Below are 13803 nucleotides of genomic sequence, written 5' to 3' on the forward strand. Positions count from 1 at the left end.
TTGTTGAGTAACTAGCACAGGTGAACGTAAAAACAAACAAACAAACAAACAACCCCCCCCCCCCCAAAAAAAAAAAAAAAACAACCAACAAAAAACAAAAACAGGTCAAAAGTTGTTTCTCTGTATAAAGAAAATATGGTTTGAAGAAAATATTGAGATAAACACACTGCCAAGTTTAGCTCGGTCAGAGGTTCCCAACTTTTTTGGTTGCATATTTCTACTTTTTAAAAACATTTTAGCTTGTCTGAACAGTTTATTTAATTCCTCAAGAAATAAAACAAAGAGTTAACATCAACACGCTAACACTCTCACAGTGGCTAAACAAAATGCTGACATTATTATTGTAGAGCAGGACAATTTAAAAAATAAATTATTGTATAACATTCTGTTTCATGATGATCGGGTGGTTTTGTTTATTTTCAACTAAATTATATTTAAATTCAGGGGAAAAAAATTAATCTAAAGCTTTGCTAGTTACTACATGAAGATAGTGTGGCTAGTTCGATGCTAACAAGAACTTAAAAGCTAATTAGCTTAACACAGAGGTGGCAGTTAACAATAAAATTGATATTTCCAAAAGAATCTTCTGATTGTGTGTTTTTTAAATAAAAATGTGTTAAACCCATTACACTGAATAATTAGAATTCTAACTTTGGCTTTAAAATGCTAATATCTACTAAACAAACTTTCAATTGGCAGTTTTATCATTAAAAATGTTTCTTCTTGTTTCATAAATCCCGTGTATCTTTTTCCTTTATAGCAGTAGCTAGCCCAAACTCCCACCCTACCAGTCTGTGATATATTTAGTTCTATTTACAATATTTTTATATTTTAACTTAGCTGAATTAAAAATTTAATGAATTAAAAGATAAAATTTTGTTGCATTAATGGGAAGCTAACGACACTAGCAAAATATCTGCGATGATGCTTTTTTTTTTTCCAGGCTTCTGTACTTGAACGTTTGCTAAGTAATCACCTCTTTTGTCATTTTAAATACCAACATTTCCAGTCTATAAACTGACTGATACTCCTAAGCTCCTGGGCTAAAAGCAACATTGAAAGAAAGTTTAAAAAAAAAAAAAATCAAGTTGGGAACCACCAAACTGCAACCATGGTGAGACCAAACCGGGGTTCACAAGGGTACGTTAAGTGCTTTAAATATTGGTTACACACACTTAAAAGTGGGGCCATTGTAGGTAGCGTCAGCATGCAGGTCAAGGAGAAAAGAAGCTGCCACAATACAATAAGTTTGACATCAAATTAATTGCCAAGTGCATTTTTGGAGTTTTACTAAGATACGAGCCAAAAAAAAAAAGAAAAAAAAAAAGGGGAAACCAGCTTGGACTGGACTTCCTGTCGTCCACTCCACCAACAATGCCAACACACCACCACAACAGAAATGTAAAACCTCCAGGAGTGTGAGAGATTGTGGTTGGATTGAGCTGGAACGCAATGGCACAAAGAAAGCAGCAATTTGTAAAATTTACATATAATAAAATAACGCCAAGGGTAGTGTTTCCGTTTGGTTCGCCTCTTACGGAAACACCAACAATAAAAACCAGGATAAAAAGACCACAGTATACATGATACCTCAGATACGTGCCTCCTGGCTTTTTTAAGGTATGAGAGGCACATTATGATAAGAGGGGAGTACAACTGTGCACAACACAGGTCAAAGGCACAACACTGGACAAAAACGAAGGGAATCAACACCCAAGGTGTTTCGAATGGGCCAAGAAAACCACAAGGGAGGAAACAAAAGTGCTTCTGAATGACATGTTTGGGCATTTTTAGCAGTATTTTTAGCAAGTCTAAGGTACCATTTTTCCCCAATGCAATAAATTATTTTTCCCCATGCTTGGTACAACATAATTGCATCAAATAAATTCTTTATACAAAGGATGGATTACCAAAGGGGTCAATGCCAGTAATAGGTGTCTGCGATAATGACAGAGCGCTCCTCAGCTTTGATTAAAATGTGAACAACATGATTCTCAGTTTTCCTTCTGATATGTGCAAATATGGCTCAAACTTTGCATCAAGTTGCTCACATGAACGAGCTGCATTTACCCCAGATGGTGAAATGATTAGTCACTGACAGAATAAAATAAATATAATAATTAATTAACAAATGTGAGTCACTGATGGAGCAGAAATAGAATATCGCTTTTCAGTGTGAGAATTAGGTGCATTTCTTCATCACCTGTTAGTAAAATTGATTTTCTTGCTCATAAGCAAATGAACGAATACTGGCTGAAGAGTTACTGATTATTTGAGTAAAAAGGATTGAAAATGGGCTCAAAGGTGAGAGGTGGGCCATCTGAAGCCAAAATGTAAGAAGTGAGATGTGTGACCAAGAAGAAGAAAAAGGTATTTTGCTATTTTATTGGATTTTTCTTTTTAAAATAAATGTGACTAATTACCCAATTTTGATAAGGCCCATGAACCCATTTTGAACCATCTGGACTCCAGAAATGTTTTAAAATTTTCATTATGTGATAAACTACAAATTAAGGAAGCACCGATCCAGTTCCAAACCAAACTATATTCAATTTACATAAATATGAAAAAGAAAAAGCAGAAAACTGAAAGATCAGTTGTCCTTTCTGCTTGATAAGTGACTTGATATCCAATTGTGTCAGATTAAAGGGGACCTACTGTGCTACAGTGGTGGGTTCTATCATCAAGCTGAGTTAAAGTTTCATGAAATGAGGTGAGCTTATGTACAAGTAATCCCAGGGAGCCAAAAGTTCAGTTTGTCTTTACGAGAGGCAGCCAATCAGACTAGAGTCCAGGATCCGGGAGCTAAAGGAGCTTGTTTCAGTTCAATGATGAGCTAAGCGGCTGAACCAAGGCCCAAATGTAGGACAAATAAGGATTAGTCTGAAATGTGACTCATGCAGAGCTCAAGAATAAAACTCTAGAGCTAAAATGGCCAAAACAGATCCCCGTTTATTTTCTGTCAACTGACAAATCACCGTTTTCGCTTTAGTACGAGCCACTTCACTTGCACATGTGCACAGATTAAGGCTTGACTTATACTTCTGCATTACAATTTTGCTAAGCTGTTGTTAGCATTCACAGCTAGTGTGGTTTCTTTCTATGCCACTAATAGTTTACTAAAAAATTTTAAAAAAGCAGGCAACTGACACTGAATTATTCAGGCAGGTTACTTGCTCCTAGATTAGCCCTGTAACCCCCATAACCCCATTATATGCATTACCTTTGCAAAAGTAATATACTCTATTATTCACCACCAAGCAGCTGTTACAGTGTGGAAGTATAAATCAAGCTCACATCCTGGCCTGTGTACAGAAGATTTCTATGTTGTTGCAGTGTTTTTGAAAGTGTCAAAAACAGCACAATAACATATCAACATAATGTTAAGCACAAGAACAACACACATTAGCCAAACTACTAAGGCTTCGCTCTCGAGCTCATGAAAACTGAACTCACTTCCCGGCTGGCAGCGTTGTTTACACAGCGTATAAAACTCAGGTATCTCAGGGCTTTAAGCGGTGAGCGGTACAGTTTAGCTTGCGCCACGGTTGCTACAAGTGCTGCAGAGTGTAAGACAACACAGTCATTTTGGTGTGGCGACAAGAGGCAGCTGCAAAGTGAGTGAATATTGGCAAAGAGAATAGCACGAGGCCCGAGAGGAGAGGGGTGCTTCAGGGTTTTGAGGCAGCATACAGTCTGGCCACAGTCCAACCTCCGCCACGCTTTACTTGGACAAATGACAATGACAGTAGTTTTCCTTATCCCTAATTACAATTTTAAGATATGCAATAGTTTAAAGTTGGATATTTAAGAGAAAACTTACCGGTGTTATCTTCTTTTTTCTTTGAGGAACACTACAGAAAACGTGCAGCTGAAAAACTGGTGATATTTCAGGATGAACAGAAAGCAGAGAGGCACTGCATACACAAATTCACACCCGTGTAAGCGGGTGGGAAAACTGATATTTTCTCCATTGTTTAAATAGACTCAACCACCAGAATATGTAAATATATCACAACTATGATACAGAAATCAATAATTACACCATTTGCATTCAATTTTTCATATAATTTCATCATGTAGCCTATATAGATTTATATAGATTCCTCACATGCCTTGACAAATTGTACACTAGTGTAGGTAAGTCCGTTTTTTAGTCATGTATGTTCTTTTCTTACAGATCAAAAGGAGCCACTGGAGACTTCTTGGTTCGCGGAAAAGATGCCGCTCCAGGTTAGCTCATAATGAGTGATCGGTCCGTGCATCATCCGCCTGCGACTGCTCCGTCTCGGGCTCCACCTGCAGAGGAGTCGATGCTCTCTCGGTCAGTAAGTGGAGTGTTTTCATTCCTTTATGTCCTTTGAGAGTCCTGAGGAGGTTTCTGCTAAATCAACAGAGCCAGATGTGTAAGACAAGAGGAAATATCCCGTCTGATAACGATGATGGAGATCCAGAATCGAGGTGGAGATGGAGACGATGATTCCTGGTAGCTCTGTCCGTCCAACTGAGAACAACAAGAGGCTAATATCAGCGTCGTAGCCTGCGCTCCTGTCACACTGTCCAACAAAAAGCTGCAACGAGGAAAAGCCCTGAACCTGTCGTCTCTCTTCCAAAGTGAAGAAGGAGAGACGAGACGACAAGCCAGGGTCACGTTGCAGCACTGAAGGATTGTGGGGGATGCCAACAGCACCCGCTGTGGAAAGGCACACCAGAGGAGAAGGGAAGGGGCGGATGATCATGATGATGACAGTAAAAGGTGGAAGGGGGTTTATGAAAAGTGAAGAAAATGTTCGACAACAACGTGGTTGTTGCTGATAAACTGTTGTTAAGCTCAGGATCTCTTCACATCCGCGAGCCTCGCTCCTGAAGGATCTGCGAAAGGCAGACAGGAAAAAGACCACTTTCAAACATTTAAACAAGACGTTTAAGAAAAAGCAAGAAAAAAAAACAACACTTTGAATTTTGAGGGTTTTTTGCAATAAAAAGGCAGTGTTAGCAAACCCTTTTTCCAGATGAAGTCACAGGATAAAAGTAATTTAGTACACTAATTAAACTGATATAAAAAGCAGTGGTGTTCAGGTTCCTGCACAGACAGCATTCTCAAATCTTTGCTTTTTCCCTTCAGAAACTATGTGTCACATTTGCTGAGACATTTAGGAGAACAAAGAGAAGGTCAGACAGACTGAAATGTTGTAATCCAGTAAATATTTCAGCAGTCAGTGTGCTGTACTCCACTTTTTACAACTTTCCACTCTCTATGCCATCGCTTTATCCAGTACACTATAGTATTTTTACTGATATATTTAACATATTTTTAAAATAATTTAATCCTCTGTTGAGCCAGTTGTAACAAAATTTCATTCCTTGCATACTTTTTCATAATGAATGCAGATGCAGAATCACTGCTTGGGGTTTTCGTCCAGCTAAAATCTGTCCAAAACAAACAATTAGTCAAAGCAATCTGAGTTTCCTTTTAGCATTAGCTTCCCTTTTTCAGCCAGAGCATAGGAAATTATTTAAATTGTTATTCGCTGAGGGAAAAGCCTGGACACCATAATTATGGATGTGAAACTGAGGATGCAGCACGCCAGTATCCTGATACAGATTTGTAAATCTGAATCATACCCTGCTTTATCACCTATTTTTGTCTAAAACAGGAACTAATTTTCAAAAAAAAGCAGCATGTTGGATTTAATAAAATATGAAACTAATGATTAACAGCATTAGATTACTTGGAAAGTTAGTGGATCAAGTGAGAAGTAGAAATCGTTTCCCGAAAGACTTGTATACAACGTAGACTACAGGAGTGGCCCCCTGCTGGTCATTTGCAAGAGTGCATGTTATAAAAAAAAAGTTTATAATGAATACTTGGTCGATAATGCTTTATAGTTGAGAAAACATGCTTTCATTGATAAATAACATCTGGTAAACCAACTCAGTTCCATAAAAAAGACACAAGAGGAATGAATGAAATCCGAGTCTTTGCACTGATTTCATGGATATGATCGCATACATGAAAATAATCTTGCAGATCTTGTTAACTCACTGTTAAGCAGGTAAGAACTACGAAGATAAGCGATACCAAATGATTTGAACACAACAGCAGTGGGTCAGTAAAGTTCAGAAGGTTCTTGACTTTTGTGGCATCCTGGCTGCCAGCACACAGACTATTTCTAGCTGAGCTCATCCATACGGTTATATTTAGCTCCTGTATTTGTTGTAGCGTAAGCTTCCACATTAAGTATTTAATACAGCACAATAAACTGAGCTACGGTAAAAGTATAACATGAACTTTCCACCAAGTGAAGGTCTCAAACTTCAGAAAATGCATTTTTCATACAGATGCATTTTGACTTTCAGAGAGGCTGCTTGTGAAAAACACCCAAATGAGCAGAAGCCACATGAGATGGTAAGGTCCACTCTACCCAGTCTTATCCAGCATGGACTGGTTTATGGTCCAACAGTCAAATATTTTCATTAGGAAGGTTCCTCACTGAGTCAAGTAAAATGGAAGTATAATTAAATTCTACAAACACTAAGGAAGGTGCTTCAGTGCTACCTTTATTACCCATGTTGTATCTACTGTAGTTCGGGTTAAGCACTTGAATTGAGAGGGGGAGGATTACACAATTCAGTTGACCAAACCGAAAAATATGAGATTTTACACACTGAACCTAAAATAAAGGCAGAAGTTATACTGGCGCATCTCTTCAGCAGGAAGTGAAAATAAACTATTCAAGTTTTATGTCATGAAACATGTCTAGAATGGATGTTTTAAATTAAGTTCCCAGCACATAACTTTAATCTCTTAGACAACACTGTGAGTAGCTTTTGTCTCTGGGTTTAGTCAAGGATGGTTTCAGGCCTGAAGAGAAAACTGTGGATGTAAAGCGCTACAGACCAAGGTGGAGCAGTGTGGACGTTGTATGTAAACAAGATAATAATTATAAAAATATGTTTCTTATTATTTTGCTGTAGCCAGCTTTTAAAAAAATAATTTCTGTTAGTTCTTAGTTCTGTTACCACAGGATGGGCTAAGAATCTTGCCCTGGTATTGAAAATAGCATCGATTATGGATCATTTTCCAGGGTATCGGAATTAAATTTGAAATTCAAGTATGGACCCTAAACCATCAGGTCACCGTGCTGAGACTGACTGATGTTGACCGAGCCCAGGTTGTTGGCATGCTGGATGCTGGCAGCATGCCGGAGAGAAAAGAATCAACAGCACATCCAGACACCTGTGTAGGCTGTATCTCGCAATAAGTGTCTTGCATACAGCTTTACTGCACTGCCGGTCGTTAACATCCATTTAAAAACACAAACGTATTGTGGGATGCATTTAATTCCACTTAATAAGCTGTTTCACTCCCTGTTCTTTAAGATTACAAACTAGATAATGAAGTAATAATTTTCCACCAGTGATCCTCTTTTATATGAAACATTTCATGGGGTGACGTATCCACGATGCGCTCATTTTTTGCCCATCTTTGGGGCACTGTGGTTTTAACACAGCAGACTCACATCAACAACATCTGGCCACATTATTAAGGAGTCTAGCGTCAGAGCAGTTAGCTTCTCTCTGAGCTCATTAAAACCTCTTCAGATCTTTTAGTGACCTTGTGACATTTTCTATCGAGTCATGGGAAACTTATGGGCAAAAGGAAGTAGGATTTAGTGTTTTGGACGATTCAAGTGCAGCTTTGGTTCCTACACATGGATCCTGTAGCTTCTGTGGCTTATAAACTGGGTTTTAATACACAAACACGGTCCTTCGCTGCAGTTTGCAGGAGATGTTCAGACAGCCTGAACAACGGTATGAAATGTCGACTTACCTTGGCCTTCTCGGTGGGCTCAATGACGATGCCATTAGTGGAGTTGTTGAGTTCCCGGGAAACTACACACAGAAATTCAGCCTGGTCCTCATTGCCATAGTTATATGAGGAGCCGATGCTTATAAGCTGAGGGCGGAGATGGGCAAAGAAACAAAAGATCCGGAGTTAAAAGAGAGCCTACTTTTCCAAGACGTTTCACACTCTGCACCTTTTCAGTCAATAACTTGTGTTTTTTCCATTTAATTTAGTTCTACCATGCTATTTACTTTTGGTTGTTGTCGTTTTAGAGAAACTGTTGAAAATGTCAGAAAAACAACAACAACATAAAAAAAAAACCAACCCCTAATCAAACAAAGAAATATTCATTATATAAAAAAACAAAACAAAAAAACAACTGAATGATTTTAAGTTTTCCTATTTTGAATACTCAGCCTGAAAAAAGGGATTAGATACAATTAATAAATGACATTTTATTTGCCAATATAGACTTACAGCGATATTTCAGCACATATATCACTGCATTTCTGTAGTCTGTTCATGACCTCTTTCTTTGCCCTACAGCAAGGATGGCCACCCTGCAACTCAGCTCCTGTGACTCACTCTCGCTTTGACAAAAGACTTGATGGATATCATTTTGGAATTTTAACTTTTTATTTATTTAACTTACCCTGGCTACGGTTTCCAAAGATGTTAAAATCACTGGGGAAACTCAAAAACAAAATAAATCAGCAGTCTGTGGACAAGCAGGTGTGCCTTTACAGCCAAAGCCGCTGGCTTATGCTTTGTTTATGGTGACCACATTGGCTTTGTTGAGCACCAACTGTGACATGCCGGTGCTTGAGGGTGGTTGAAGATTAAACATTTGCCCCTAGCAACTGGAGGATGCCAAGGGTTTGCCAATCGGTCTCTAGACGAGTGTGACTGAGGCCTTCAGGTTATTTTTCACAAACATGGATAGAGCTCAAAGTTTCCTGCAGAGCTTCATAGCAACTGCTTCACAGTAGGCCTAAAAGTGCTACTAGTTCTGTCATGTTTGTTGGTAATTTAAAAAAGGCAAATGAGTTGTGTTATTTTAGCTCTTTAAATTTAATAAATGCAACAAATGTGGTATTTTCTATTAAAGTTAAAAGTACCAAATAGTCATAATCAGACCTTTGCGGAGTAGTCACATGTGGCAATGACTAGAATTATTTACAGCTATTACTAATGTCAGGGGTTTAATTCATACTTACTTTCATTATAAGGCTCAAAGATCTTTTTTTTTTCTTTTTTTTTGTCTTTTGAAGATCAAAAAATTGATACAGGTTCATATTGATAATACATGATTACTAATATAGAGGAAACTACAAGGTGACAGAGTCTGAATGCATACAGATTCAGGTCAAGACCAAATGAAGTACTTTTAGTATCCATTCCTGCTCATGATTAAAACATTTTGTGCCCCAGTCTTTCCTGTGTGGAAATAAATACCTGACAATGTGCTGGCATACATCTCAGGGCAAGCGGAGCTTAAAACTGCAGCGTCGAATCAACTAAAGCGTGAACTAAAAGATGACATATATTTTAAAAGCTGCATTTTCTGCACCTGCTCAAACTTCCAACCGTCCGACATAGTTGAGACCATCTGCGTGAGTTCCTCCTCTTGGCACTGTAGTACTCGATACACATGCTTCACAGGGCCCTGAGGGACACAGCAAAGGCACGCAGAGCATTACTGAAAAAGCATCAACAATCTGCAGGCAGGCACACATTTTGTTTGAACACTTTACAAGTTACCTGTGTTATATTTGCACTGGAAGAAAGTCAGCCACTAAGACTTATTTTGGTTTCGTTTTGTTTACCTGAGATGTCCGGTTCTCGTTGTCCCGTATCCTCTCTTTCACCAGCCTCACCAGGGAAGCAATGTTGTAGAACTCGGCTTCCTCCAGAACGCCTGAAACACAAATCGAATGAATGTGTTATTTGGTGTCTGAGATGCTGCTCACTGACAGCTCTGCATTATGCTTTTGCTTTTTACCTTCTTCTGCCAGATTCTTATCCATAATCAGTTTTCCATGCCGAAGGTAATTCAGGATAGGGCCAAAGTACGTGGGGTCTCTGTCGATTAGATATGCTCCTGTCTCGTCCTGCAAGAATTAACAGGTTCCAAGGAGCAAGTTCCATGTTAACAGAGGAGCAAGTTCCATGTTTTGTTTTGTTTATTTCTATTAAATTTCCATATTTTTTTTCTTTAACGTTGAAGTTCGTTAATGTAAAATTTGCCATTTTTCGTGTAATTTTTTCTCGCAAATGTGGGACTAATTTAGAAAATTTAAATTTTTAAAACTGAAGCGTATCGTCCTTGTGCTTTTACCTGCAGTAGTCTATAAACATTTTGTACAGGGCAGATGGGTACTACTGTGGAAATTGATTTTTCACTTTTTAATTTGTGCTTTTACAGTTTAGTGTTCACGGTTTTTGTGTTCTTTGCGTCCCTTTGCTGTGTGAACCTGTGTTGTATGTATTTGTGTTTTTCTGGCGTCCCACTCACCTTGTCAGAGTCCAGGTCCGGGTCTTCCTGACACAGGCGGAACAGGAAAGATTTGGGGTCCCTGCACAGCGTCTGTTTGGTGGTAATGAAGTAGGTACCACCGACGTTAAGCCGGACCCAGCGGGAGCCCGGCTTGTCCACTGGCTCGGACGGGGAGCTGGGATTGCTCTTCACCGGGAACCCAAACACCGACCTTCCGCCGCCGCCGCTACAGCCTGACACCCCACCCGGGCTGAGCTGGCTGCTCCGCGGCGGAACAATGAGGGTGGGCGACGCCAGGCGCACCGAGCCCCGGATGTCGCGGTGCTCGGGCTGCTCTATGGTGCCAGCACCGGTAGGTTCCACAACATGCAGCTCAGCCATGTTTCCTCTCCGTCTGAAGAACCAGTCGCACAGCCGCACGGTGAGCTAACGACACACTGCGGGGAAACAGCCTCCCTGAACCGCCTGGTAAACACACCGAGGATATTTTTCTCCTTCTGACGGGCTGCCTGCTCTCATCGGGGCGTTGCTGCTCGTAGTCGACCGCCTCCACCTCCAGGCCAAGAGATTAGGACACAAAAATGACTATGAGAGGCTGCACAACAGGAGCAGCATCGCGTTTAACCGTTTCTCCAAAAGCTAAATTGGTCATTCTCATCTATTCAAATGTTATCCAGAGAAAAGGCATTTCTTCCGGGTTGTAACGTGATTACTGTTTACTTCCGCCGTGTCACGGCTTTTCAAAATAAAAGCGAATTCAGCATGCAGAATTATCAAATCAAAAATCAAATCAAATCACTTTTATTGTCACATCACATGTGCAGGCACACTGGCACAGCACATGCGAGTGAAATTCTTGTGTGCGAGCCCCACAAGCAACAGAGATGTGCAAACACAACAACACAAACGAGCAAAATACAAGAATGGCCAACCTGAAACTAATAAATATATGTACAATATATAATAGTGTATGCATTTCTGGATGTGTATACTAAATATTTTCCTACGTGTGTGTGTGTGTGTGTGTGTGTGTGTGTGTGTGTGTGTGTGTGTGTATACACATTTTTACAAATTAAATAGTAAAAAAAAAAAAAAAAATAATAATAATAATAATAAAATATATAAAATATACAGAGTTGAATATGTGCAAAACAAGTGGCATTTATATACAGTATGGAGTGCATAATGTTAAAGTTCCAGTAGTGAAGCTGAGGTGTCTATGACGTGTTCAGCAGTCTGATGGCCTGGTGGAAGAAGCTGTCTCTCAGTCTGCTGGTACGGGACCGGATGCTGCAGAACCTCCTTCCTGATGGAAGCAGTCTGAACAGTTTATGGCTGGGGTGACTGGAGTCCTTGATGATCCTCCCCGCTTTCCTCAGGCAGCGCTTCCTGTAGATGTCTTGGAGGGAGGGAAGCTCACCTCCAATTATCCGTTCAGAGCACCGCACTACTCTCTGGAGAGCTTTGCAGTTGTAGGCGGTGCTGTTGCCATACCAGGTGGTGATGCATCCAGTGAGGATGCTCTCAATGGCACAGTGATAGAAGGTCCTGAGGATGCGGGGGCTCATGCCGAATCTTTTCAGTCTCCTGAGAAAGAAGAGGCGCTGCTGCGCCTTCTTCACTGTTTTGTTTGTGTGTACTGACCACGTAAGATCCTCAGCCAGATGTACTCCAAGGAACCGGAAGCTGCTCACTCTCTCCACAGCAGCGCCGTTGATGGTGATGGGGGTGTGTACTTCTCTGCACCTCCGGAAGTCCACTATCAACTCCTTTGTCTTTGCGACGTTGAGGGTGAGATGGTTGTCTTGACACCAGTGGGTCAGGGCGCTGACCTCCTCCCTGTAAGCCGTCTCATCACCGTTGGTGATAAGACCCACCACTGTAGTGTCGTCCGCAAATTATTTATTATTATAGAATTATTAGGCAAATTATTTATTTTCCTTGAACGGGCATAAACAACAGAATATCGCTTTAAATTCTGTTATGTAAAGGAAGGAGACCTTAGCCGTAATTATATACAAACCAATCATACTTATGTGCAAGAATGGGGCTTTTATGAACATTTTTTGCTGCTTTAAAAAGGAGCAATATGAAATACGAAATCTAAGGTTAAACTCGGAAACTATATTTAAATAGTTATGAAACAATCACAAAGTACAAATGAAAGCCCTAAAGAGTTAAATTTTTAACTTGAACCTCTCATTTACTCTCTTAATTGCTATGGAAGCACTAAAGGTGTACTTGGTAAGGTGGAAATAATTAGGGTGGGGTGGACAAAAACAATGTGGGAAACTGGAAACAAATACAAATCTTAACATGACATGACTATATACACATACGTGTTATATGTACTATTTTCATTTTATGAACGTTTTTTCTGTAATGATAAGTGGAGTATTTCTGATTCATAGAAGACCAAGGTTTCTTTGTGTAAACACGATGTCAAATTAAACTTGGAGCGCAACTAGAGTCCAAGTCTGTCAAACAAATGAGAGAAAAGGAACTGAAATGGAAAAACCACATGAACCACACAGGATTTGTAATGACCTTTAAGCAACCATTCAGGACTTTTTTTTCTTTCTTTTTTTTTTACAGTAAAACAAAGACATGGCTTGTTTTTTTTTTCTGCTGGGAGTGCTTTTACTGCTCACTCAGCAAACTAGCTTTCATGGGAAAAAAAGGAATTGAGATTATGAGATATGGATGAAGTCCATGGGAGTGAGGGAGAAAGAGGTTCTCATAGTGTTGATGATGGTATTAACTTCGGCTAATCTTGAATGGTATGGGACAAGGGGTGAAATGACTCCTCAACACACTGTTACTACCAGCAAGGCACATATCACAAAAACTCCTTTCACATGTAGCTAAAGGCATTTCCTGAAGGTCAAGGAGTGATGCGTCCTCGTCGGGGATTCGAACCCCGATGTCCCGCGTGACAAACGGGGAGAGTCATCACTATACATTTATATAACAGCGCCACAAGACCATAGTGGACAAAAATATATTGCATCCGTAGTGGTTTAGGACTCCCATAGAGAATGAATATGAAACAGTTGAGGGCCGTTTAGTAAATCTAGTGTTAAGTAAACAATTCAAGCGAATATGTCCTAAAGTGTGCGTGATGCAGTAAGAAAAAGAACAGCGTCACGTCCATTAGTAGCAGTCCTCGTTAGTATAGTGGTGAGTATCCCCGCCTGTCACGCGGGAGACCGGGGTTCGATTCCCCGACGGGGAGGCATTGCATTTTCGTTCTTGGAAATGTTAAAAGTTAGACTGCACATGATGGGAACGCCCCATATACAGAAAGGCACCATCAAATAAAATGTATTATTATTATTATTATAAGACATCCTAGATCTGAATTAATGAAATATTCTTATTAAATACTATGTTCTTTATACAGTTGAATGTACTGACAACAAAATCACACAAATCACATTTCCTTTTCACTCTTGGA

The 13803-nt window shown here is 39.8% G+C and overlaps 1 protein-coding gene across 1 annotated transcript; it reads right to left on the reverse strand.

The window, feature by feature from the left end:
• Window positions 1-3850: 3850 nt before the first annotated feature.
• kctd2 (potassium channel tetramerization domain containing 2) lies at window positions 3851-12023 on the reverse strand. Its single transcript, XM_080873546.1, has 6 exons — window positions 10365-12023; window positions 9852-9960; window positions 9676-9767; window positions 9420-9515; window positions 7835-7960; window positions 3851-4872 (listed from the first exon to the last, which is right to left on the reverse strand). Exons 1-6 carry the CDS (start codon window positions 10725-10727, stop codon window positions 4843-4845), a joined length of 816 nt encoding a protein of 271 aa, XP_080729672.1. The 5' UTR covers window positions 10728-12023; the 3' UTR covers window positions 3851-4842.
• Between the last annotated feature and the right edge of the window lie 1780 nt (window positions 12024-13803).

The sequence above is a fragment of the Rhamphochromis sp. 'chilingali' genome (genome assembly GCF_963969265.1).
Source record: "Rhamphochromis sp. 'chilingali' genome assembly, chromosome: 22".
In the NCBI taxonomy this organism is placed as follows: Eukaryota; Metazoa; Chordata; class Actinopteri; order Cichliformes; family Cichlidae; genus Rhamphochromis; species Rhamphochromis sp. 'chilingali'.

Excerpts from the sequence above, each read along its gene's own strand:
- kctd2 (XM_080873546.1), bottom strand. The coding sequence starts at position 10,727 with ATGGCTGAGCTGCATGTTGTGGAACCTACCGGTGCTGGCACCATAGAG. Across the intron at positions 9,768-9,851 it reads TAAGAATCTGGCAGAAGAAG|GCGTTCTGGAGGAAGCCGAG; the intron begins GTAAAAAGCAAA and ends TTTGTGTTTCAG. Across the intron at positions 9,516-9,675 it reads ACGAGAACCGGACATCTCAG|GGCCCTGTGAAGCATGTGTA; the intron begins GTAAACAAAACG and ends TGTGTCCCTCAG.